The sequence below is a fragment of the Oryx dammah genome, unplaced genomic scaffold (genome assembly GCF_014754425.2).
Source record: "Oryx dammah isolate SB20612 unplaced genomic scaffold, SCBI_Odam_1.1 HiC_scaffold_16, whole genome shotgun sequence".
Classification (NCBI taxonomy): domain Eukaryota; kingdom Metazoa; phylum Chordata; class Mammalia; order Artiodactyla; family Bovidae; genus Oryx; species Oryx dammah.
The window spans coordinates 10,585,770-10,612,816 of NW_024070200.1; the positions used below are offsets into that span (position 1 = coordinate 10,585,770).

The following is a 27,047-nucleotide window of genomic DNA, read 5'->3' on the forward strand; positions in this document are numbered from 1 at the left end:
GGCTCCGCAGAAAAGAATTCCCATAAATACAGAAAGTACTGAAATAATTAAAGTGTTTATTTGGGGAAAAGAGAACAGGGCATGTAGACAGACATGGGTAGACTCAGAGAGAGAGAGAGAGAGCGGCAGTTTTAATCACTTATACGGGTCATTTCTTCTGGGTTTGCTTGGTTCTGAACCCATAGTTGGGCTTCCCTGATAGCTCAGTTGGTAAAGAATCCACCTGCAATGCAGGAGACACCAGTTCCATTCCTGGGTTGGGAAGATGGGTCCTGCCATGCATACGCGTGCATCTCTCAGTCAAGATGAGTTCCATCGAAGAAGACGGTGGGTAACTGACATCACTTACTATGGAGTGGCGCCCCCTCCCTTTCTAACCTCCAAGGAGCTTTCCAGCTGGGAAGATTTACTTGACTTTGAAAGTGAGAAATATGTGGTCCCTTATCTCTTATCTGGGCAAGGCCTAGCTTCCTCTCCTGATGGTCCTGCTATTGATATTTTGGAGTTTTGGAGCTTGGATATTCCACAGAGAATAAACTCCATCTGCTTACCCTGGGGGTGGGAGGCATCTACCGCCTGCCTCAGTTACATTAGGTAGAGGGTGTCCATGAAGGATTTATTCAAGGTGTACAGTGCGGAGGTCCAGCCTCAGCAGAGTCCAGGGATATCCTCAGGATGGACGACGTCAGCGAATGAAGAAAGATAGATAAAGAGATAAAGAAAGAGACACGGGGTGACCAGGCTTCTTCGGTGAGCGAGGCCCATTTATTTTATTCTTCTCGGGGCTTTTATACCCTCAGTTATACATACAGCAAGGTGAAAAATGCAGAGTCAACTCAACATTCCATCAGTAATAACTTTTATCAATATCAGGTTCCTTCTTGTAAGAGTCTTATTCTCTGTACATCATCTTCTGTTCCGGAGGCCTGTTGATATTCCATGACCTCTTTTTGATAAAGGCTGGTCAGCCAGAACAATAATTTTCCCTTAAAGTGTTTTTTCTTAAATTCCTAGCCTGTGTCACCCTTAAAGTACAGAGTTACATTTTTATGGAGCAAAGATTCAGTGGGTTACAGCAAAGAAAGAACTTATTAACTCAAAGTCTAATGTTGCTAATGCTAAGGCTGCTGCTTGTTATTTCTATATCTTAACTATATGCACTCCCAGGAACACAATGGATAAGGGATGTGAGAACTTGGCAGCAAGCATAGGCTCAACAATGTTGCAAGAGTCTGGATAAAGTTGCCAAGTAAGCTAGAATGCTAACAGGGGGGTTGAAACACTCTTATCTTGTCCAGGAGATTTATAAACTAAAGCCCTAAGTTAACTCTTTCCAGAGAAATGTGGTCGGGGCAGCCCCCTGCTAATGTCAGAAGAGCTGGTGAAAGACATAAAATAGTAAGACAGACAGATTCTGGTTTGGGGGTAGATGCTCGAGCAGATCCAGGGGGTCCATCGAGTCCTGAGGCCTTGCTTATCAGGACTCTTCCGCATGATCTTGTCATGGGTTGGATGGCCCAGGGAGTCCCTCGAGTCCTGCATGACCTTGTCATGGGTGGGATCTCCTGTGCTGGCTCCCGGCAGTACAGGATGATGGTTTGATTTCCACATGTTGTGGAATGATCACCACAGTACTTTTAGTTAACATCTCATATTCAGAGTGATTCATAAAAGACATGGCCCAGAACACACAGAAACACCAGTAATGAGTCAGCAGCTGCCACATCACGACCCCCTGACGGCACATCCATATATGAATGTCTTCACTCACCAAGCCGGGTCCAGGATCTCAATTCCCTCTGCAGGACAAGCCAGCAGGACGGAAACTATAAAGAAAAGGTCACTTCCAGCCTTCATACCAGTTCTAGGAATTGACCTGACAAATATTAACTAGGCTGCCGTGATCGTCAGGCACTATTTTCTGCGGGTGGGAAGCGAGGCAGTGCTGAAGACCCAGGACCCCCAGCCCAGGGACCTTGCTGTGAGTACCACACTCGTGTCTGAAATGAAGGTGGGGGTGACGGCACTCTCTCTTTCCCTCCCTCTCCTCTCCCTCCCCCTGCGCACCACCCCCCACCAGTCCCTCCTTCTCACTTTGGCAGAATAAACGGCAGAACTGAGTTCCCTGAAGGAAAAACGCGATGATGTACTGCTTCTAAGTCTTGAAGCAGGAACTTCAGGTTTTAAACAACCTTTTATGAGTAACTTGGCCTTTGAATTTCTTTTGAGAAACAGTATTTCTCACAGTTAGACAAGAAAACAGAGCAATACAACCCAAAGCAAAATGATCGCACGGTTGTAGTAACTTTACGGGACATTTTATTATATGAAAGAGGGATGCTTCAGGGGCCTGGTCTGGAATTTGACCCATGCTCCTGCCACTTGTGTTTGTCTGGCCTTGAGACTCAGTTTCCCCACGCGTACAACAGGGATAATATTACTGAGGTCTTAGGTTCCCATAAGGATTCCCTGAAATGACATGAAGCAGTTTTCCTCCACTGGGGCACTGCTGGCATGTGGGGCAGACCACGCTTCCTGGCTTGCGTCTATTCTAGCATTTCCAGAGCTTTCTCTCTCCCACTACACTGCAGTTGCATCTCCTTTTCCAGACTTTGAGATGATCCAAAATGTCATCCCCGCTTTTGCACACATCCCTCCCACAGCATCTGAGAACAGTCTGGGAACTAGTGATCCAATACAGCTAATATCTCCATCTCCACCACAAAAGAAACAATAAATAGGGATATTATACCTAATTCATGGGATTCTTAATTTTCTTCTGAAATCTTTTGGGAAAAGGAATAAAGGAATAACTTTGGTGTAACTACATCCAGCCTCAGTAGAAAGGGTGAAAATTAGCACTGCATGCTTCCTACGTGCTTTTTACATCATATTACATCTTATGATCCCTAAGCAATGCCACCCCCAGGAGGTAGGCATGGTCATTTGCATTTTGCAAATATTAACCAGCAGCTCAGAAAGCTTCCTTAACACAGTGTCACCTGGTGATTTAACTACAGAGCCTTGATTCAAACCGAGGCCCTCTGACTTAACAGTTCAGTCCTTTGTGAAATAGATACTCTGCAGGTATGGGTGTCCTGGGGGCACAATAAGTAGAAAATGGTGGTGAGTTCACTGGGGTAAAAAGAATAAACTGGAAAAAAGTTTTATTACAGCTATATTTCTAATTTTCTCCAGGGGCAGTCCAATTTTTAAGCTGTTCTGTTTCCCAGTATAAATGAGAATCATTACTAAGTGGGCCTGTTCAATTCAGTTCAGTTCAGTCACTCAGTCGTGTCCAACTCTTTGTGACCCCATGGACCACAACACGCCAGGCCTCCCTGTCCATCACTAACTCCTGGAGCTTACTCAAATTCATGTCTGTTGAGTCAGTGATGCCATGTATTGAGCTGCAATGGAGAGGTTAGGACGTGGCCTTGGGGATCTGCCTGAAGTACTTTGACCAGCAAATGTGTTTCGACATAATCGATAATGAGACTACATTCTTCCCTCCCAACAACTGGCCTTGGGGGTTTAATGGGATTTTTAGAGCACCAGGTGCTATAAGCCATCTGCAAAAATATGTAAATGGCCCAGAGATCATTGGTTTGGGTGAAAGGCATTAAAGGTGCTGATTAACAACTTACTGACCAGAGATACATCTTTTGTTACTGGAACGTTTATTGACCAGAGTCATTTCAATATTCACTTACATAACAAAACACCAGCAACAGGATTTGGTTTCTGCAAAATCCCCTGGTCAATAGTGTGTTAAGACTTAAAATATATCAGGATAGACAAACGAGGATGGGTTGGTGAGCTGTGGATGGCCGCTGTGGCATGGGACAACAGAAGGGTCAGTCTTGAAAGGAGCAAAGGGATGGAACTCCTTATGGAGGACAGCAAGGTGTGGATTGGGGGGCTGAGTGCATGCTCTGTGTGGATGTGGGCACGGGTGAGTGATAAGCCTTCACCCCGAGCTGACGCTGCACTCCTCACCCCGAAGCACTTTGACCCCCTAGGGGTGGCATGAAGGCTCTTCTGGCCACTTCATATTAATAGAGTGATATTAATGATACTATGGATGATATTAATGGAGTCATATTAATGAGCTCCTTAAAGCACAGGAGCTATTGTATTTGTTTCCTAGGCTGCATTAACAACCTTCCACAAACTGGGTGGCTTACAGCACAGAAACGGATTCTCACAGTTCCGAGGACAAGAAATCCAAGATCAAGGTGTCAAGCAAGGCTGGGTCCTGAGGCTCCAAGGTGGGAGTCTGCTCCAGGCCGCTCTCTTTGCCCCTGTAATCTTAGGCGTTCCTTGGCTTGTAGAATTATCACCCTGATTGATCTCTGCCTTCAACCTTACATCTCCTTCTCCCTGTGTGCGTGTCCCTGTGTTCAGCTCCCCTTTTTATAAGGACATCAGTCATATAGATTATGGCCCATGCAACCTCATATTAGAGCTTCAGAGACATAAGAGACACAAGTTCGATCCCTGGGTCAAAAAGATTCCCCTGGAGGAGGACATGGCAACCCACTCTAGTATTCTTGCCTGGAGAATCCCATGGACAGAGGAGCCTAGCGGGCTACAGCCTGTAGGGTTGCAAAGAGTCGGACATGACTGAAGCCGCTTAGCCTGAATGCATACAATCTTATATTAACTAATTACAACTCAATGACTCTATTTCCCAACAAGACCACATTCTGATATGCTGAGGATTAGGACTTCAACATTTGAATTTGTGGGTGGGAGACTCAATTCAGCAGATGTCTTTCCTAAATCTCTCCATCAGTTAAGATAGAGGTTTCAGCCTCTGCAAGTGACAAGAGCTACTGGAGATAACAGAGATGGAGTAAATCTCTCTCCTCACCCCCACCCCTAGGCCTCATTCATCCCGTGGTTTTGCCCGGCCTCATGAGATGCCCTCGCCCATAAGGTCTCTGAGGCCAATTGTCACATCCACACTCCAGCTCATGGAGATCAGAAAAGTAGAGGGCATGCCTCCTTCTGGGAGAGCCTGGCCAAGAGGTCCATGCAGCGTCTTACCCCCTCCGGTAGGCAAGATGCTAATTAAAGTCCACACCCAAGTGCAGGGGAGGCCAACATCACTCCTGTCAAAGTGTCCTGACTTTTGTCCTACACTATTGAGGGTCACCTCAGTCTTTGAAAGTTAACAAATGATTGAAAGAATGACTAGAAAGTTGAAAGGAAAAGGAAAGACGGGAAGGAAGGAAGGAAGGAAAGGAGTCAGGGAGGAGGAAGGCAAGGGGTAAAGACCGTGAAAGTTGTTGGAGTTTATTTTGTGGGGGGAGGGGGGTTAATCATTCAGAAAAATCAACAAAATCTTACGAATCAATACATAAAGCTGAGAAGGGGCTTCTGCTGTGACTGAAGCCCTGGGGAAAAGTGTCTGGAGCCAGCTTACTCACCCCCCTCCTCACCCTCTGCAGTGCCCCACTTGACATCTCTGTGGGATCCAGCCTGGATGTGGGTTTACTGTGTAAACATGAGGCTGTTTATGAAGAAGGATGACGTGTTCCCCCATCTTGTTTTCAGAGGATGGGGCCGGCGTGGCTGTGGCTGCTAGGAGCTGGGATCCTGGCCTCTGTCCACTGTCAACCTTTTCCTGCCCATGGAGATAAGAGCCTGAGGGTGCCTGAAGCCTCTCATGGTCAGCTCTCAGAGTCCCTCCCGGCCTACCAGAAAATCACACCCACCCTTACCAGCTTCGCTTTGCGTCTGTACAAGCAGCTGGCAGCAGAAACCCCAGGAAACATCTTCTTCTCCCCAGTCAGCCTCTCCAGTACCCTGGCCCTGCTCTCTTTGGGGGCGCAAGCTGATACCCGGACTCAGATCCTGGAGGGCCTCGGCTTCAACCTCACTGAGACCCCAGAAGCCGACATCCACCGGGGCTTCCAGAGCCTCATCCACACCCTTGACCTACCCAGCCCCAAATTGGAACTGAAACTAGGCAACTCTCTATTCCTGGACACGCAGCTGAAGCCTCAGCAGCACATTTTGGACAACATCAGGGAGCTGTATGGAGTTTTTGCCTTTTCTGCCAACTTCACAAACTTTGATGCAACTAGGAAGCAGATTAATGGCTACGTGAGCAGGCAAACGTACGGGCAGGTCGTGGACTGCCTAGAGGAGTTCACCCAAGACACGCTCATGGTTCTCTTGAATTATATGTTCTTTAAAGGTGAGGGCTGGCTCAAGTGCCTCCATCTCCAACCCTGCCCATAAAAGGCACCTATCTAAAATCTAAAGCTGTATCTTCTGAAAGTTACCTCCCTATATTTAAATACTGGTCTTATCTGTTTTTATTGGTGTTTAGTCACTAAGTCATGTCTGAATCTTGCCACACCATGGGCTGTAGCCTTCCAGGCGCCTCTGTCCATGGGATTTCCTAGGCAAGAATACTGGAGTAGGTTGCCATTTCTGTCTCCAGTGGATCTTCCCGACCCAGGGACTGAACCTGTGCCTACTGCATTGGCAGGTGGACTCTTTACCACTGAGCCACCAGAGAAGCCTTGGTCTTATATCACTACTTCTTAATTTATCAATATTTGATTTCTTCTGCCGTGTTTTTTCTGTTCTACTTTTACTCTGATTTTTTAATACAATTTAGAGTTAATCTTACTTTTCTATTAGTAATTCACTATTAGGGAAATATTTTATGTTTTATATTATTGCCTATTTCAAACCTACAGAAAATGACATAAAAACCACTATGTACCTAGAATTAACACCTACTAACATTTTGCCATTCACTTCAGGTTTTTTTTTAAAGTAATATTGCAGATACATTCAATTTCTTCTTAATCCTTCCCTGGCTCCATTTTCCTCCTTCTATCCCTCCCTAAAGGCAACCAGTATCCTAGGGTTGGTGTGTATTGGTGTGTATTCCTCACATCCTTGGGTTCACACCATTAGGGTCTGAGTCTAAATCATTATTGGTTCTCCTGAGTCTGACACAGGTTTAAGGATGTGTTCAGGTTAAGGACATTAAGGAAAATCATTGAATGAATGATTTTCAAGGTAAACTTTGGCTTTCTGTTTAAGGCCTCTAGGAATGTTATTCATTCATTCAAAAGCATACATTAAGTACAAACTGTATCACAAGGACTTTCATTACCTTTTGGGGAAATCTGCTGGAGACAAAGTTTCAATCTCTGGGTTGCGAAGATTCCTTGGAGAAGGAAATGGTAAGCCACTCCAATATTCTTGCCTGGGAAATCCCATTCAGAGAGGAGCCTGATGGGTTACAGTCCATAGGGTTATAAAAAGTTGGACATGACTTGGCTAATACTACACAACAATATGAGTAAGACAGTCTCCTCCTTGTGTAGGCCACAGTCCCGTGTTAGTAGTCAGGAAGTAACAGCACAACTACTACTCAGTAGGAACCTGATACTCTTCTGGATAGATACGGGTGCACTGGAGTTCTTGGAAGATACAATTTTCCAGACTCAAAGAGTGAGGGAAGGCTTCCTGGAAGAGAAGTCATCTAAGCTAAGACACCCAAGGATGAGTTAGACATACTCAGGCAAAGAGGCTATGGGAGAAATGAATGGAAGAGGGTTCAAGTTGAAATACACTATGTGAAAAGGTCCAAGGAAAAGAATTACCATTGCATTTTCTAGAAAGAAACAAATTTAATTAGACTGGTGCAAGTTCAGTCTGGCTACAATCTGGAAAATGATTTGGAGGAGAATAAGGGTAGAACAAAGACAACTTAGGAGATTCCTGAAATGATTCAAAGTCAGATAGTGGCCTTAAATAAAGTGGTAACTTTTTGGAGACAGAATCATGCCCAATTGGGGGTGGGCATGAGGGACAGGATGAGCCAGCCCCTCCCCCATCACCATGACCAGTGTTTTCAGGAGGTCAAGTCAGGAGATGATTGTGGGTGGAGATGGTAAGTAGAAAGAAAGTACTGCACGCATGGACAGGACTGTGAGAGACTTTGCATCTCTAACCAGCGTGGCTTAGTGTATGTCTCCCCAGGCTTGCCCTTTTAGAATGTCTTCTTATGGTTTTGTGGGTTTTGTGTCCTAAGCCAAGTGGAAGCATCCTTTCAGTCGTTACCAAACCCAGAAGCAAGAGAGCTTCTTTGTGGATGGGAGGACCTCTCTCCGCATCCCCATGATGCACCAGAAGGAAATGCACAGGTTCCTCTATGACCAGGAGGTGGCCTGCACTGTCCTGCAGCTGGAATACAGCGGAAATGCCCAGGCCCTGCTGATCCTCCCTGACCCAGGGAAGATGGCGCAGGTGGAGGCCGCTCTGCAGCCAGAGACCCTGAAGAAATGGGATAAATTGCTCCTCCCCAGGTAAGTGCCAGAGCAGAAGGACTCTGGCTAACTTTCTATGAGAAACCAGCAGGTTTTGATCAACTCCAGTTGCAAGATCCTAAGCCCTAGCTTGGCTCTCTGCACTGCCAGTTAACCAACTATGTGATCTTGGGCAATTCTTGCCATGTGGGTCTCAGTTCTTAGTTGCTCAGTCATGTCCAACTCTTTGTGACCCCACGGACTATAGCCCACCGGGCTCCTCTGTCCATGGAATTCTCCAGGCAAGAATACTGGAGTGGGTTGCCATGCACTTCTCTAGGATGTGGGTCTCAAATTTTCTCAAATGTAAAATGGGGCCATTATAACCACCACACTGGGTTGCTTGGAGGATTAATCAAGTTAATACTTATAGAATATGAGAATGGTACCTGCTGCAGGAAAAGGGCTTACTGGGTATTAATCATGTTTACCCCTTCCTGGGCATCTTTCTGCTTTTCCTCTTGTTTTTTTCTCTGGATAATATTTACTACCAGAAGACAGCTAAGTGTATGTAACAAATCAGATCAAGGACAATTATTCAATATTAAGAATAATTGTGATTCACAAGAACAGTGGGTATTTCTTAAGAGTGGCTCTTTTTTAGTTAAAACATTCCTTAAAGAAGCTAAATACCAAGAAGAACATTGTAAAAACAAAAATGTCAATTGCCAGTTTGGGGAAACTCTACCTATCCCCTTCTCTCTCACTTGCTTTTTGGTTTGTGATTTTTCTCATAGTGGTTTTAGCCTTTTTTGGTTTCCCTAGACCACATACTCCAACTAACCCATTCTTGAGATGTATCTTCCTTTATTGGGTACTCTGGATAAAATCTGGCCTCAAGTTCTAATTACCTCTTGCTGCATAACAATCCACACCCAAAAGAATAGCTTCAGAAACACCCATCTAGTATCTCTTTTGATTCTGCAGGTGGACTGGGTTCAGCTGGGTGGTTCTCATTTGGATCTCTCATAGACGGAGTCAGATAGTGGCCAGAAGTAGAGCATTGAAGTTCCCCCCACTTGAATGTCTAGAGCCTGGGTTGACTGGTTGGCTGAGCTAAGAGCTTAGCAGGCATCTCTCTCTCTCCATGTAGCATCTCCGTGAGGCTAGCTTGGGCTTCTGCACAGCAGCTCAGCACAGTTGATATTGCTATGTGACAGCTCAAGGATCCAAGAGGGAGCATTCTGAAAGGCAGGAAGTGAAGGCTCCTGCTCTTTTAAGGCCTAGTTTCGGAAGTTAGCCAATGTCATTTCTGCCATATTCTGTTGGTCAGAACATTCACTGGCTTCAAAGGGATAGGATATAGACTAAACCTCTTAAATCCACCATCACTACTTGATAGGTGTCAGTCACCTTCATCCCCATGGGAGCCTTCTCTCAGCACCCTAATGGCACAGGTACCAAGAATAGAGAAACAGTGTTTTGTGTTTGGGTAGAGATTCAGGCACCAAATAAATGATACAGGTCAAGGACAGAGGCTGGGATTTAAAGTATTATTCCTGTTGTCTGTGAATCTACACAACTCTGGTCAGTTTGATTCCAGCCCCATATTCTCAAGCTCCCTGGGATGAACCTGCCCTTTCCCCCATCACAGGAGGAAATACCATAGAATCTTCTAAACCAGTAGATTTTTTTTTTTCTTAAGAAGGGTCTGTTTTGACCTCCCACTTTGACCTTCAAAAATCAAAACCAACCTAGTTGGTTTTATCTAAACCTCAGTTGTTTCCTGATACCATGTGTTGTGCCAGAGAGTTACAGTATCATGGTAGCATTTGAATGGGCTTCCAGACATGGAAAATTCAAGCTGCCAGGTTTCCCTCTTGCAGAAGGCAATGGCACCCCACTCCAGTACTCTTGCCTGGAAAATCCCATGGACAGAGGAGCCTGGTGGGCTGCAGTCCATGGGGTCGCTAGGAGTCTGACACAACTGAGCAACTTCACTTTCACTTTTCACTTTCATGCATAGGAGAAGGAAATGGCAACCCACTCCAGTGTTCTTGCCTGGAGAATCCCAGGGATGGGGGAGCCTAGTGGGCTGCCGTCTCTGGGGTTGCACAGAGTCAGACACGACTGAAGCCACTTAGCACCACCAGCAGCAGGTTTCCCTTTATTCAGTTATGAGAAAGGCTGGTCTGCCCAGGGGAACTGTGCTTTCTGATAACTCCATTTCTTTATTTACATTGATTGAACACCTACTCTTATGTTGGGCTCTCTAAAAGACACCCCTCAGCTAGGCTGTACTCAAACCCCGCTCCATGGCGGGACCTGCCTTCCAAATGCTGCCTGTGAAAATTGTGTCTGGTAGGCTCAAAAATTGGCCAGTGTAATTTCTGCCATACTCTATTGCTTTCTGTCCTCCACATTTGTTTCCTTTTTATCACTGTTCAACTCACTGACTTCCCACTACCTCCCACTTCAGTTAGACATCTGTACCCTCATATTGGCCCAGGAGTTAAACGAATAAAAAGTAATTTGAATTAACATCTCTAATTTGAATTTATTTGAGGGACAAGTTTCCGAGCTGGCTGGTAATTAAACCAAGCTTGCAGGTGCCATGACAACTATCAAACAATAATTTTAGAGATGAATAATCCCAGGAAGAAAGGGACAGAATTCTCTGGGTCAAAGGAAACTTATGAATATAACACTAGGAATAAGACAGTCTGCTGGCAAACGCATGGCAGTAACAGGAGAGAGAGTTACTCTGGATTCATGACGTCACTTCACATGCAGTGTCTCTCAGCAGATCTTCAACAGCCCCTGAAGTCCAGATAGGTGAGAGATGGTGTAGCTTTATTAAGGGGTTGCCAGTAGATGGGTTTAGGATATAGTTCAGAAACTGAGCCAACAGAACTTGCTCATGAATCGGATATGGAGGTGGGGCAATGTTAACAGCATTTACCTTCCATGGTTACTCTGTGACTTTAATCAGCAAAGCCTTGGAAACCTAACCCAATGTCCAGCACCGAGAAAGTCCTCCAGAAATGTGACAAAGATGAAGACCTATGGCTATGCCAGGAGTCTTCTTAGATCCAGACAAGATACTCTGTGTGGTCTGAAGAAAAGAGGGTTCTGGATTGTGGGATGTTCTGGCATAGTAGGTGGTATCATGAGAAGCCTGATTCCCCCACCCTGGGGAGCACGTCTCCCTCCCAAAGCTCAGGCTGCCCACACACAGGGCAAGAGCAGCCTGTATAATGAGACAGCAGAGCTTCTCCATCTGATTCTCTCCCCAGCCTGCTGGATTTGCACCTGCCAAAGTTTTCCATTTCTGGAACATATAACCTGGAGGAGATACTTCCCCATATTGGTCTCACCAGCTTATTCAACTCAGAAGCTGACTACTCAGGAATCACTGGGCAGCTCAACAGAACCATCTCCAGGGTAAGGTGGTGTATGTGGGTGTGTGTGTTGGCCAGGAGGGGGAGGGTATGTTCTCCTTTGACATAAGGTTCATTTGAGAGTCAAATGCTCTTTTTTTTCTTTTCTGATTCCTTAATATCACAATCTTTAAGGCTTCTTTTCACTGGCAGCTCCCCTTTTACTCCCCTTTCTTCTAGACTTCTATGTGTTTCAAAGAAGCAACAGAATCTTGAATAGAGTAGACGCCCATCCATGGAGCCAGAATTTCCCCAGGGGTGGGACCAGCCTTCTTTTTATCCTTTAAACTTCCAAAGGCAACCAGTGAGATTCTATCTACCTTTGTTACAACTGTAGAGAGTAGTGGGCATGAACAGGAAGTGTATCCATCAGCTTTGCTATAGTCACAAACAATCCCCAAATCTCAGTGTCTTCTTGTAACAGAGGTTTATGTCACTCATGTGACATATCAGAGGTGTATCACTACATCTCGCTACAAATCTACTTCGCATGTCTTCTTCATTCTAGAATGTAGGTTAAAAGAGAGGCTTCTATGTGGGACATGCCATTCTTGTTGCAGCAGGGAAAAAAACAGAGAAAATATGCAATGTCTCTTAGCACTTCTCCTCACTCATGGCCTCTGTCTAGGCCACTCATTGACTAAGATGAATCCCACAGTTAAGACAGCCGTCAGTGGGGTGGGCTCATGTTCTCTTGCAGGAAGCACTGCAGAGCACAGGCACGGGCCTGGGCTGATAGCCTACAGGAAGGGAGAATTCGTATTTGAGAAGAAGAATGCAATTTTCCATAAGTGGGAAGACCAGAAAGTCCCTTCTGTTCTTCCATTACCTTCCTAAGGTAGGGTCATTAATTATCAGTTTAGTCTTTGCTAGGAATTTCATAAAGAAAGTATACTGTCTTCAGTTTCAGAAAGAGCAACTGAGATTTGGAACATGAAACTAGGGAACAGGGACAGGGTTCTGAGTGTGTGTGTGTGTGTGTGTGTGTGTACCTGCCCATCATGGAGAGAGCAAACAAGAGGAAAAAGAAATAATTTAACCTTTTAAAGGATTTATTTTACGGTAACTTTCGTTGTTAGATTTATCTCTTTACAAATCTTTTTAGAAGTGAAAGAGATTGTCAAGGCCAACATTTTCAATTTCATTAAATTTAAAGCCTCAGAAACTTTCTTAAGGAATTGTGTGAAAATGAGGCTTCAAAGGGCTTCCCAGGTGGCACTAGTGGTAAAGAACCTGCCCGCCAATGCAGGAGACCTAAGAGATTCGAGTTCAGTTCCTGGGTTGGGAAGATCTCCTGGAGGAGAAGATGGCAACCACTCCGGTATTGTTGCCTGAACAATCCCATGGACAGCGGAGCCTGGCGGGCTACAGCCCACAGGGTTGCAAAGAGTCTGACGTGACTTAGCATGCAGGTACAAGGTTTTAAAAGAGCAGAATTCTTTTTTTAAAAAATTAATTAGTTTATTTTAATTGGAGGCTAATTATTTTACAACATTGTGGTGGTTTTCAACACACATCAACATGACTCAGCCATGGGTGCACATATGTACCCCCATCCTGAAACCCCCTCCCACCTCCCTCCCCATCTCATCCCTCTGGGTTGTCCCAGAGCACCAACTTTGAGTGCCCTGCTTCATGCATCAAACTTGCACTGGTCAGCACTGGTTATCTATTTTACATATGGTAATATACATGTTTCAAAGCTATTCTTTCAAATCATCCCACCCTCACCTTCTCCCACATAGTCCAAAAGTTTTGTTTACATCTTTACTATCTTTCTAAATTCCATATATATGTGTTAATATACTGTATTGATGTTTTTCTTTCTGACTTACTTTACTCTATATAACAGGCTCCAGTTTCATTCACCTCATTAGAACTGACTCAATGTGTTCTTTTTTATAGCTGAGTAGTATTCCATTGTGTACACATACCACAACTTCCTTATCCATTCATCTGCCGATGGACATCTAGGTTGCTTCCATGTCCTAGCTATTGTAAACAGTGAAGAGCAGAATTCTTTTCATGGAGCCCAGTAGAGTGCTTGGCACATCAGACAACCTGGTTTTGCTGAGCTCATTTTGGAAACCATTGACTTAGGCGGAGCAAGCCATTTTAACGATGAGAAAACTGAGACTTAGCAAGAACAAGCGCTCGTAGCAGAAAATGAGTCTCCAGCCTGTGCCACGTACACCGGAGTGCTTAGGAAACGCTCCTAAAAGTCGCTCTTGGGTTTTTACAGACTGGTGGGTGCATGCTTGAGCAGGCTTCCCTGTGGTTGCAGTGGTAAAGAATCCACCTGCCAATGCAGAATCCATCCCCGGATCAGGAAGATCCCCTGGAGAAGGCAATGGCAACCCCCTCCAGTATTCTTGCCTGGAGAATCCCATGGACAGAAGATCCTGGTAGGCTACAGTCCATGGGGTTGGACATGACTGAGCAAATACGCATGCTCGTGCAGCCCTCAGCCCCGTTCAGGCCTATCTGTCTCTCCTTCAAAGAGCAAAGAGCATGGCCAGGGTGACACCCCAGGAGATGATGGAGGCAGAGAAACCTGTGAAGGAAGGAAATGAAATAAAGGCAGGAGTTGCTTCCAGGGAGGGCGGGGCCTGAGTGGGGTAACTCCGCCTCCATCTCCCTCTGCCGCAGTAGGTGGCCTCGCCCCCTTGAAGCGCCCTGACCCCATGCTGTCTCTGCCCCTCTGCCCTCCTTCTAGGTGTCTCATAAGGCGACAGTGGATGTGAGTGAGCGGGGAACCGAGGCAGCTGTGGCCTCCGGCCTCCTCTCCCAGCCTCGGTCTCTGAACGTGACGTCAGCCCCACACGCCCGTTTCAACCGGCCTTTCCTCCTGCTCCTTTGGGAGGTGACCACCGAGAGCCCACTCTTCCTGGGAAAAGTTGTCAACCCAGCTGCTGGGTGACCATCATGAGAGGCCAGGAGGTGTCTTGTCCCTTTTTTAAAAAACAGGAGGGCCAGCACCAACCTGCATCTCAGGGCTGCTGTGAGGACCAGTGAAACAGTGTGCAAAGATGCTAATAAAGTTGACCCTGGGTTTTGTGAACAGTGAGGAGTGATGCTTACAAGAGGGGGTTGAGCACCCAGAGCAGGGGTCCGTCATTCACTCTACTGTCTCCTCCAATCTGGAGTCAGCTGTGGCTAGAAAGTTGGCGATGAGAACAGCCTGGGGTTATAGCCTCCCTGGAGTCGTCCACCAATGCTGCTACTGCTGCTGATCCCTCCTGAGTGTCCTTTGGGCAAAAGTCCTAGGAAAAGGCACCAGGAGGAGTAAGTGAATCTCTCGCTGCTTGGTGACCCATCTCGGCTATATAGCAAAGTGATGTCAACCTGGAATATCATTGCCTGGATGTCAGAAGTTAGTTCACCTTGAGGGGAGATTGAAGCAGGGCAGGTGCTGTAAGTCATGTTCTATGAAAAGAAAGGGGTGCGAGGATGGGCCAATTAGATAAAATCCAGAAACAGAGGTCAAGTGTCCAAGGACAACTCCAGATCAAAGAATGTGGAAAAATCAATATGGCCTGGTGAGACAGTGGGCTTATGGTACAGTCTTCATCAGTGGGGTGAATTTGCATCTAAGCAATGATGCATCCTTTTGGGGGTCAGCAGGCCCACCCCACAAGTGTGCCCCTCCAGTCTTAAAAAGGCATCTGTCTGGAAGTAGTAGGGAAACTCAGAAATGCCAGCACAGCTGCATGTATGTACCATCCATGTGACAATACATCCCGACAGTGAAGTCAGTGCCTAGAGGGTGACTGGACGGTACATATCTAGGAAAAAGCTGTACCAACAAGAGCAAGTGGTAGAACTCCTCCACCCTCATCCCAAGGAGGTGAGACTTGAATTGGATCTTGAAAGCCAGGGAAGCCTGAACTAAAGAGAAAGAGGGTAAGACAGTCTGGAAGAGGATGGAGGAGATATGTTATGAGCAAAGATCACCAGAGAAAAGAAAGGAAAATGTATGTTCCGAGAAAAGAAAAGACCAACTTCATAGCCATAGAAGGCTTGCATAGGATCACAGGAGAAAGTCACGCTGGAGAGGGATACAGAGTTAAATGTTGGAGGCTTTGGTTCCCAGGGTAAAAGGTGTGGACTCTGTTTTGTCCACAGTGGGGAGTAGCTGTACAGTGCATAAGCAGATGTGGGTGTGGACGAAGCAGTGATTGGAGAATCCTGACAGGTGGGTGTGGATGAGACCAGGGCAGGTGAAGCCAGGGTGAGGGGTCAGCCAGAAAAGGCATTGCACCAAATCCACTCCCACCTCGTCCCCTGTCCTGGCCCATCCCCCCTCCTGCCTCTGCCAGGCCACCAGCACACGTGACCCCATGTCCAACCAGCCTCCTTGGGCCCTCTGCACCCCTCCCCACCCTGCCCTGCCTGCCTCTGTGGACCATACTTCTCTTATTAGAAAGGAGGGGATCCCAGGAGGCCCGCCTCATATCCTGGCAACCTGCCAAGCACAAAACCTCTCTGTTGCTTTGAACTAAAAACTGAATAAGAGTTAACCTTCAAAAGCTTGAAGAGCTGCCAAAATCCTTTTCAACACTGGAATTGGCTCTTGCAGAAATAAAGAAAGAAACTTTTAAGTTAAAAAAATTAAAGTGTGCAGGTGGCCCTCACATGGGCTAGATGCACCGAATGGAGACAAACACGTGCTCTGCCTCAACACAGATTTACTGAACACCTACTATGTGCTAAGTGCCGGGCACTATTAGGCACTGGGAATAGGGCAGTGAAAAAAGCAGACAATAAGCCCTGACCTCATGGGGCTTACATTCCAGTGGCGGAAAGGAAACAGGTAAATAAAATAAACACTAGAGCAGAGGGTCCAACCTCCAGGATCTAATGCCTGCTGATCTGAGGTGGAACCAGCAATTATCCTAGAAACAAAGTGCACAATAAATGTAATGTGCTTGAGACCATCCCCAGCACCACGAAACTTTATCTTCCATGAAACCGGTCCCTGATACCAAAAAGGTTGGGGATCGCTGCCCTAGAGAGAGACAGCAGTGAGGATGAGTTCTCTGTGGGTGAGAATGCACCCAGGAAAGTCTGATGCACGTGAAGGACCCTTGATGGTGACTGACGGAGCACCCAGGGATGAGGCTGAATTTCAGCAGTGTGTCGTGTGCTCCCTTTTAGCCTTCCTACCCAGGAAACTACAACAAGTGGAATCCAATCCACTCTACTGGAGAAGAGGCTCTGAATTGAGACCAAGGCAGCCAGGGGTCTAGAGATATTTATTAACTCTCTGCTCCAGCCTAGGCATGGTGATCACAGAACCATTGACCAGCCTTTCAAGTCTCCCTCTCTGTGTCCAGTGCCCACTGTGCATTCAATACTATGGGTTAAACAGCATTATAGGCAATTGGCAGATATCAATAAATTTATTAGTTGCCCCCCTGAAATCATGAGTAGTTCTGCTCTGCATCCCTCTTTCAGGTGGGGAAACTGAGGCATGGTTTGCTAGCCCGTGGCAGAACCTGAAGCTGAACCAGGCTGTCCAGCTCCAGAGCCCATATGCTTCACCTCTAGGGCACACCTCCTGGACTTTCCTGGTGGCTCAGATGGTAAAGCATCTGCCTACAACGCGGGAGACCTGGGTTCGATCCCTGGGTCAGGAAGATCCCCTGGAGAAGGAAATGGCAACCCACTCCAGTACTCTTGCCTGGAAAATCCCTGGGATGGAAAAGCCTGGTGGGCCCCAGTCCATGGGGTCACAAAGAGTCTGACACGACTGAGCGACTTTACTTCACTTTCACCTGCCAGGGGAATAACTCAAAAGTTACCCAAACACACCTCCTTGGCTCCAATACTGCAAGGACCTGAGCCCCTAGGCTGGAGAGGGGAAGGAGGGGGAAACCCCGTGAGCAGGAGCCTTTGGGGGAGACCTTACAGGGAAAGACCCGGAAGCATGCCTGGAGGACAGAGATGCGCCCTTACATCTGTTTAGAGCCATTACCTGAGTCTGGGACTGACACAAAGGAAGCAGCGAAACACGTTTATTAATGGAGCACTGTGAGGCAGGAGGTATGCCACCTGGTGAATTTTTGAGGCAAAGCCTCAGAGATGAGAAGGAAAGAGCCTGATGAAGGACACACAGTCCCATGCGAGGGTTTAGTGGGAGGGAACCCACTCCCTTTCTAGCTGGGCAGACACCCCACTCTCTGCCCTGTCTTCTCTTTTCACCTTTCCTGAGGAGAACAGTTGAGGCAGACTTCTGGACATGAGTGAATTCTTGCTGCCTCCCACTAGCTGGATAGCCGTGGACAAGATGCGTGATCTGCCTGTGCCTCAGCCTCTTCGGCACAATGGAAAACACAAAGCCCAATGTACAGGGCTTCCCTGGTGGCTCATTGGTAGAGAATCTGCCTGCCAATGCAGGAGACATGGGTTTGACCCCTGCTCCAGGAAGATCCCACTTGCCATGGAGCAACTAATCCCGTTCGCCATAACTACTGAGTCTGTGCTCCAGACTCCGGGAGCTGCAACTACTGAGCCCATGTGCCTCAGCTACTGAGGCCTATGCACTCTAGAGCCTGGGCTCCACAACAGGAGAGGCCACCACAGTGAGAAACGCACATGGCACAATGAAGAGCAACCCTGGCTCAGGGCAACTGGAGAAAAGCTCATGTGGCAGCGGAGACCCAGCACAGTCAGAAATAAATAGGTATTTATTCATATTTATTTCCCTGCTGAGGCAGTGAAATGCTATAAATATATTATAAATGTTTATAAATAAAATACTAATTTTTAAAGAAATAGATAACTCAAATACTGTTATATCCATTAAAAAAAAACACACACACAGAATTGTGAACATCAAATGGGGTCATGAGTGCAAAGCATTAAGCCCCTGTTATACAGTAGGTGGAGAAGGAATGGCAGCCCACTCAGGCATTCCTGGAGAATCCTGTGGACAGAGGAGCCTGGTGGGCTGCCATCTATGGGGTCGCACAGAGTTGGACACAACTGAAGTGACTTAGCAGCAGCAGCAGCAGCATACAGTAGGTGCTCAATGAATGGTGGTTTTATCCCCACCCTATTCTCTTGGCCGCCCCAGCTCTCAAGGTTGCCCTTCATTCCCACAGAGCGTAGGTCAGCTGTAGGGAATGCCCATAACCCCCAGGTGACCACTGGTCCAGGTGTGTGATGTGACCCCTCCCAGGGAAACCAGGTAGGTTGAACAGCCTCAGAACCCAAAGGTGTGCATGGAGAGTCTTCAGGGACTTTGCCCAGGGAATCCGCCTGGAGGGTGAGACTGCTCTTGCTGCAGGGACATTTGCTGTTGGGGGACATTGGCTGTGACAGTGCTGTGGCACCCAGAGGGAGCCGCTGGCCCAGGAATGAGGGCTGAGACTGCAGAGGCATGCGTGGGTGAGAGCCCTGTGAGTTTTCTCTAGAAACATCATTGTTGGTGATCATTCACTGGGCTGCTTCTTCACTCCCTTCTTAAGCTGTCACTTTCAATCACCTGTGAATTGAGTATGTTTCTCCCCAGGTGCAGGCTCCAGATGGATTTAGACTCTGAACCAGACTTCGAACCATCTAGAAGAGCATGATCATTTTCTTTTTTTAAATTCTTATGTCATATGGGAATATGGTTGGCTAAAAATGATGTGTTCATTTCAGGTGTACAGCAAAGTGATTCAGTTATATACATACATGTATCTGTTCTTTTTCAGATTCTTTTCCCATTTAGATTATTACAGAATATTGAGCAGAGTTCCCTGTGCTGTGTAGTAGATCCCTGCTGGTTATCTATTTTAAATATAGAAATGTGCACATTTCCATCCCAAACTCCCGAGCTCTCTCTCCCTCCCCCTCCCCCTTACCCCAGTAACCATAAGTGGATGAAGAACCTGATCATTTTCAAGGTAAGTCAACAGCTACCTAAAATTTATATTTTTAAAGATCTTATCATTTTCTTTTTGGTAGGTCTTGAACCATCTCTGCCATCCCTTAGAGTGCCAGCTACACTTATTTTGCCCTGGCTTGTAGGTAAATAGGCCTTGAGTGCTGGAACTAAGGCCCTGGCCATGTGCAGCCTGCAGGAATACACAGGGCCCTGTGGGGAAAATATCATAAAAGCCACTGTCTATCACCCTGCCTGCCAATGCAGGAGACACAGGTTCGGTCCCTGGGTCAGGAAATATCCCCTGGAGAAGGAAAGGGCAACCCACTCCAGGATTCTTGCCTGGATGATCCCATGGACAGAGAAGCCAGGTGGGTTACAGCCCATGGGATCACAAGGAGTCAGACACGACTGAACACACAGGCCACTTCAGTATTTTAGGCTGAAAAGGTTGGTGACTCTGTTTCCCCAACTGCAGCCTTCCAGAACTGCATCCCCTCATCCAATCCACCCAGACGCCTGAGAGCCCCAGTTCCTATATTAAACCCTTTATTACAAAAACACGTGCAGTGCCTCTTTTCCTGATCAAGAAACGAGACTAATTCACATGAAAGCACCTTTATTTTGCCTTCTTTCTTGAAGGATAATTTCACTGGATATTAAATAAGCAGATTTTTTTTTTCAGTGCTGAAAAGATGTCATTCCATTATATTTGACTTTCATATTTTGGCTGAAAAGCTATCTATAATTTTTATAATCCTTTGAAGGTAATGAATTTTTCCCCCTCTGGCTGCTTTAAATTTCTCTCTCTCTCTCTCTCTCTTTTTTTTTTTTTGGTCTTTCAACTGTTTTAAAATGATGTCTCTATGTGTAGTTTTTCTTGTACTATACCTGTTTGCGGTTTGATGTTTGTTTTGAAGAATTCTCAGAAATTATCTTTTTAAAATTGCTTTTATTCCAATTTTTTGTTCTTTTTCTGGGGCCACGATTATGCACATATTAGATGTTTTCATCCCATCTCATGTGTCTCTTAACGTGCTTTTCTGCATTTTCTGTTCTTTTTTTCTCTCTCTAGGCTTAATATGAATATTTTCTATTTGCCCATCTCTCACTCCTTCTCTCTTTTCCTCTGTTTGGACTGCTTTTGAATACCTCTACTGAAGTCTTAACTGAAGTTGTTTTATTTTTAATACTAGAATTTTAATTAGATTCTTTTTGTGGATTCCATGTCTGTCTTTTCTTCTATTTCATTATACAGAATAATCACGGTGAAAGTCTGCTTGATAGCTCCAATATCTAGATACCTGTGAATGTTTATTCTCTATTTTTCCTCTTCATCTTCAGCTATTTTTTTTCTGTTATTTGTTATGCCTGGTTGTTCTTATTAGATGCCAAACAATGTATATCAAAAATTATGTAGTGGTGACTATTTTCTTTCTCAAGGGAATATTTTATTTTCTTCCTTTGGGCAGAGAGAGGACAGAAAGATTCTCTCAAAGAGTCAAGATTGGGTTTCAGTGTCTTTTGAGGTCTGGTTTATTTGGCCTTCCCCTACCTAACGTAGCAGTAAGGAGGTCTCCACTGCCCCCTTCACAAACTCATATACCAGTTCTTGTCCCCTGAATACCACAAGCCTGCTGAAACCTCTGTTATTTTAGCAGATAACTTTTGTCTGATTATTTAGTATCCCATGCATTCACTGCTTCAGTATTTTTATCTGGAAAATCCCATGGACAGAGGGGAAATTGTGTGACTCATGGAGGACAGGCAGAAAATTCCTTGAAGGGAAATTGTGTGCAGAACACTGAATTCACTTCCTTATGGGTCTCTATTTTCTAGATAACTGGTCCCTCGCATCCTAACTTCTTGTTGCTTCTGAACTCTCCTTTTTGTTTCTTCAGACTAGTGACAGTGTTATAGGCTCTAAGCCACTGTGTTTGCCCACTTCTGTGCCCTAGACTGGAAATCAGCAAAAGTCCTAGAGAGAAGAACCAGCAGCAAATGTTGCTTCACTGCAACACACTTCCTTTCTCTCTGGAATCTTCTCCCTGTCCTTACCTCAGGCTCCTACATTGTTCTCCAGTACCTTTAATCATCTATAGTTTATATCTTAGTCAACATTTATAGTTTCCTTGAGGAAGGATTAGTGTGATTTTAGCCTCTCTCTCATAGTCAGAAGCCAAATTCTTACAAAGAGAAGCCTGAGCTATGATCCCATAAGCTTGGTGGTAACCTCAGATTACATATCCACTTGGTTGGTCCATGGAATGAGTGCCCAGTCATTTGGTGCCCAGACATTATTCTGAGTGTTTGCATGTGTGTTTTGGATGAAATTAACATTTAAATGAATTAAAGCAAATTGCGCTCCATAATGTGAGTGGGCCTCATTCAATTCACCGAAACCCTGAATAGAACAGTCAGGAGGAGAAGGGGACAACAGAGGACTTGATGGTTGGGTGGCATCACCGACTCAGTGGACATGAGTCTGAGCAGCTCCGGGAGATGGTGAAGGGCAGGGAGGCCTGGCATGCTGCAGTCCAACGGGTCACAAAGAGTCGGACACAACTGAGTGACTGAATGACAACTGAATAGAACAAAAAACTGACCCTCCCCTGAGGAAGGGAGAATTTACTTGTCTGATGGCCCTCAAACTAGGACATCAGCTCTACAGATTTCGGACTTGCCAGGCAACACAGTTACATGAGCCAATTCCAATCAGTTAAAGATGGTAGATACACAGAAAGATAGATACCTACATAGATGGTAGATGGATAGGTTGATAGACAATGAGAGATATACAGGTGGATACATAGATAGATGATAGATCAATAGACAGATAGTAGATAGATAATGACAGGTAGATGATAAAGCTATGTCAAACCTAGACAGAGTTTTTAAAAGCAGAGACATCACTTTTCTGACAAAAGTCTGTTTAGTAAAAGCCATGTTTTCTCCAGTGGCCATGTACAGATGTAAGAGTTGGATCATAAAGAAGGCTCAGCACGGAAGAACTGATGCTTTCGAATTGTGGTGTTGGAGAAGACTCTTGAGATTTCCTTGGACTGCGAGGAGATCAAAGCAGTCAATCCTAAAGGAAATCAACTCTGAATATTCATTGGAAGGACTGATGCTGAAGCTGAACCTCCAATACTTTGGCCATCTGATGTGAAGAGCCGACTCACTGGAAAAGACCCTGATGCTGGGAAAGATTGAGTGCAGGAGGAGAAGGGGACAACAGAGGATGAAATGGTGGGATGGCCTCATTGACTCAATGGACATGAGTTTAAGCAAGCTCTGGGAGACAGTGAAGGACAGGGAAGACTGGCGTGCTGCAGTCCATGGGGTCACAAAGAGTTGGACACGACTGAGTGAATAACAACAACATAGATAGATAAGAGATAGATAATAGACAGATGATAGGTAGTTAGATAATGATAGGTAACTAGATAATGATAGATAGATACTCTTTTTTATTAGTTCTTTGTCACTCTAGGGAACCTTGACAACATCATACTCATTTGCAATCTCCAATGGCAACTCCACTGTGTAAGAAGACTGATGCCAATCTTGTTACCTCTTCTCTGAGTCTCTGAACATTATAGAGGAGATTCTTATTTATTTTGTTCACTGGTGGGCTAGAAATCAGTATGCTATTAAAATTATAAAGGAGTGGGTCAGGAAACACCTGACCCACTCCAATTCACATCCCAGTTCACCAAGAGTTTCCTAATAATGAAGAAAGCTGACTTAAAGCTCAACATTCAACAAACTAAGATCATGGCATCCAGTACCATCACTTCTTGGCAAATGGATGGGGAAAAACTGAAAGCAGTGGCAGTGATTTTTGAACAAGATGCACAAGACAGATGGAAATCCAATATTTGTTTGTTGGTTTGTTGTCGTTGTTTTTCTTGTTGTTTTGTGTGTGTGTGTGTGTATTTTCACTGTTACCAATGGCTTTGCACCAGTATCATCCACAAAACTCTGGTCAGTCGAGCTGGACCCAGTGACATCTGCCTCAGATCTACAAGAACTGTTTCCTCCAAAACCTAAACCCAAATCTGGAATCTTAGATGCTTCAAGACAGAAAGCCAGTGGTAGATGAAGGGGTGAAGGAGTGTGGGGGTGAGAATGTACTCAGAGAGCTGACTGAAAGGGGATATGCTTGACCTGATACCTCCTGTTGAAAGTGTGATGGCAGAGGGGTTTGTGTAAGAGAGAAAGCCTTCCCCATAAGCTAAAGGAAAGGACTGACCCCCTTGAAAGCCTATCTGAAAGGCTCTGACCTGGACTGACTTACTATTGTTATGCGGAGATGTTAGAAAGTGAATGTTGTAGCAGAGCTCTTTCCTGGAACCAGAGATAAGAGCAGATTCCTCGACTGACATTTTAGCCCATGCAGTTTGCACTGGGGCTTCCTGGGTAGCCCAGCTAGTAAAGAATCTGTTTGCAATGCAGGAGATCACAGGTCGATTCCTGGATCAGGAAGATCCGCTGGAGGAGGGCATTGAAACCCACTCCAGTATTCTTGCCTGGAGAATCCCCATGGACTGAGGAGCCTGGCAGGCTACAGTCCATGGGGTTGCAAAGAGTTGGACATGACTAAGCAACTAAGCACAGCACAGCACAGTCTACCCCTGTGAGCTGAAATCCAGATCTCAAATTCAGCTTGGAGGACACCAGTTGGAAATACCTATAACACATTCAGGCTACTAAACGTTTAAATAATATCAGGGTAGCGTAGGCCCAGAAATCCAAGGACTTCAGCACCAAATAGAGTAAGATTAATGGAGAAGGAAATGGCAACCCACTCCAGTATTCTTGCCTGGAGAATCCCATGGACAGAGGAGTCTGGCAGGCTACAGTCCATGGGGTCGCAAGAGTTGGATTTGACTTAGCAGCTAAACCACTGCCAGAGAGGCAACACTGAATCGTGTGTATCTATGGTGATGTCTTGATCAACTTCATGTCTGAGAGGGAAATGTTTCTCAAAGGAATTGGGATCTCTCAAATAAGGAGTACTCTCAGCCTGTGTTTTATCACTCATCATTTATATACCAGGAGAGAGACACTGAGAAGAAAAGATGTTGCTTCCGTATCTACTGTGGTGTTTTCAAAGGCTAGCCCTGCCCCTGCTGGTTACAGATGGTCACCGGTGCATCCTAGAAGCAGCTCAGTGTTCCCTCCTCTCCCTTGAGACTGGGCCAAGGAGGACTTGTGGGAGGGGATGGTTGCCTGACAAAATAAGAGCACACAGTTAAACTTGAATTTCCATAATTAATCTTTTAGTATAAGTATATCCCATGCTATGTTTGGAAAGTACTTGTACTAAAAAAAAATGTTATTGCTTACATAATGTTCAAATTAATATTTTCTATATTTTTACTTGCTAAATCTGACAACCCAGAGAGGGGTATAAATGGTCAATATATGTGAGGGAGTCAGAAGAAAACAAAGGTCCACCAAGCTGGAGGGCATTAGGGTAGAATCAGGGTCCTTTGGTTAAAAGAGGATTCAAAAGAGAGATGTGTGAGGCAGAGCCAGCTCGGGACACTTGAGTGTAGGCAAATTCAGGGTAGTCTGCTGAAAGATAAGAGACGCATGACTCAGGGGTCTCCATCACCATGGTTGACATCCAATCTCTTGCAAGACTGAGTGAGGCCATCCTAAACCAGGGGCCGGCTGACCTGCCAGCTGACCGCAGAAGCTGAGCCAGCTGATCCAAAATCAGCCAAGTCCAGGCCAGAACTACTCAGCCGACCTGCATATTCATGAGCTGACTCCTGGAGTGGTTTGTTATACAGCATAGGTAACTGACAGGAAGGAGAGAAGGGCGGAGGAATGGGCCTTGTGAATTCCAGACTGAGAAGACAACATAATGAGTTGTGGTGCTTGAGTGTCCAAGTTCTCTAGGTCCCCCTACTCCTCTCCCTAAGGACTGAATCAGCAGGTTTTGAGGTACTTGATCATGTCCCCCAACTCACGGGCTCTGCCAGCCCCAAAGGCCCTTGAACAGGGCCAACTGAGTGAGGGATGCAACTTGATTCAAGAGTAAGCCATCCATTTGTTGGCTACCCATGAGTTGCGGCCTGGCTCAAAAAGATGGGCTGGGCCTATCAAGGCCTTTCCTGGCAATTAATGAGAGCACTCGGGAAAGGGGCCAGAGCTGAAAGGTCATGGGTCAGTCATTAAACGACACTAGTGAAATGGAGAAGCAGAGGATGTTGGTTAGAAGTAAACGAAGCAGATACACAGGGAGACACAGAGTGGGAGAGAGATGGATGAGAGAAAGGCTGGTCTCCTTCTCCGTGCTGGCAAAGGGGTCGCTGGGTGATCATCTGGGCCTACTGAACCCTCATGCAATGCAGGAGATCTGGGTTTGATCCCTGGGTTGGGGAGATCCCCTGGGGAAGGGAACAGCTACCTACTCCAGTATTCTGCCTGGAGAATTCCACCAACTGTAGAGTTCATGGGGTCACAAAGAGTCAAACTTGACTGAGCGACTTTCACTTTCACTTTGGTCTGGGCCCAGGGAGCAGAGAACCACTCAGGCTCATATGAGAAGTGTGGTATTCATTGTAAGGATGTAGGACCATCTTATGGAGAAGGAAATGGCAACCCACTCCAGTGTTCTTGCCTGGAGAATCCCAGGGATGGGAGAGCCTGGTGGGCTGCTGTCTGTGGGGTCGCACAGAGTCGGACGCGACTGAAGCGACTTAGCAGCAGCAGCAGCAGCAGCAGCAGGACCATCTCAAAGAACCTTCCTCAAGCAGAGCCATCAGGCAGGATAATTTCTCTTTCCTTCTCTCCTGCTCAGGTCCTCTCTCAGTGCCAGACCTCCTTGCTTCATTTAATCCAGTGTTGATCAAAGTCATTTGATCACAGAAATATTGTCTCATAACACTTCTTAACATCCCATGGATTTTGTGTTCTGTGTGATCCACTTTAAGAAAAAGTGCTCTGTGGTCTGCATTATGTTGTCCACTGCTCTATCTTCTTTTAATTTTCCTTTTTTAAGAAGTGCCTGAAGCCTAAAGAGGTTGTTGTCTTACCCCCAATCACCCAGTTTTTAACAGGCAAAGTTGGACTAAGATCAAGATGCCCTTTGGGCATAGATTAGGAAACATTATTTATACAATTTACACAAGAAAAAAACCCAACAACAACAGCAGCAGCTATCACTGCGGAGCATTAAGTGACAGGCACTGTGTGAGATGACCTGGGGGTTGAGAAGCAGATGACAGATAAACCCTCTGGACTGAAGGAGAAGACCAGAATAAGGGAGACTTCCTGGGAGGAGAGCTTGAAACCGTGTACAAGTCCCTGTGTCCTTGTCTTTTGTAATAAAAGGCTGACTCAAGAGTAAATGATTGGGAAATGTGAAGATGTAGAAACAAAGAAGAGTTGTCTGGCTGGGGAACTGGTAACAATTTAGACTACAAATCCGCCACATGG

At 45.8% G+C, this 27,047-nt stretch overlaps 1 protein-coding gene across 1 annotated transcript; it reads left to right on the plus strand.

Annotated features, from left to right (window-relative positions):
- The first annotated feature begins 1,912 nt into the window (after positions 1-1,912).
- SERPINA11 (serpin family A member 11) lies at positions 1,913-14,783 on the plus strand. The gene is made up of 5 exons (XM_040256578.1): positions 1,913-1,981; positions 5,563-6,208; positions 8,069-8,342; positions 11,579-11,726; positions 14,439-14,783. Exons 2-5 carry the CDS (start codon positions 5,566-5,568, stop codon positions 14,640-14,642), a joined length of 1,269 nt encoding a protein of 422 aa, XP_040112512.1. The 5' UTR covers positions 1,913-1,981; positions 5,563-5,565; the 3' UTR covers positions 14,643-14,783.
- The last annotated feature ends 12,264 nt before the right edge of the window (positions 14,784-27,047 follow it).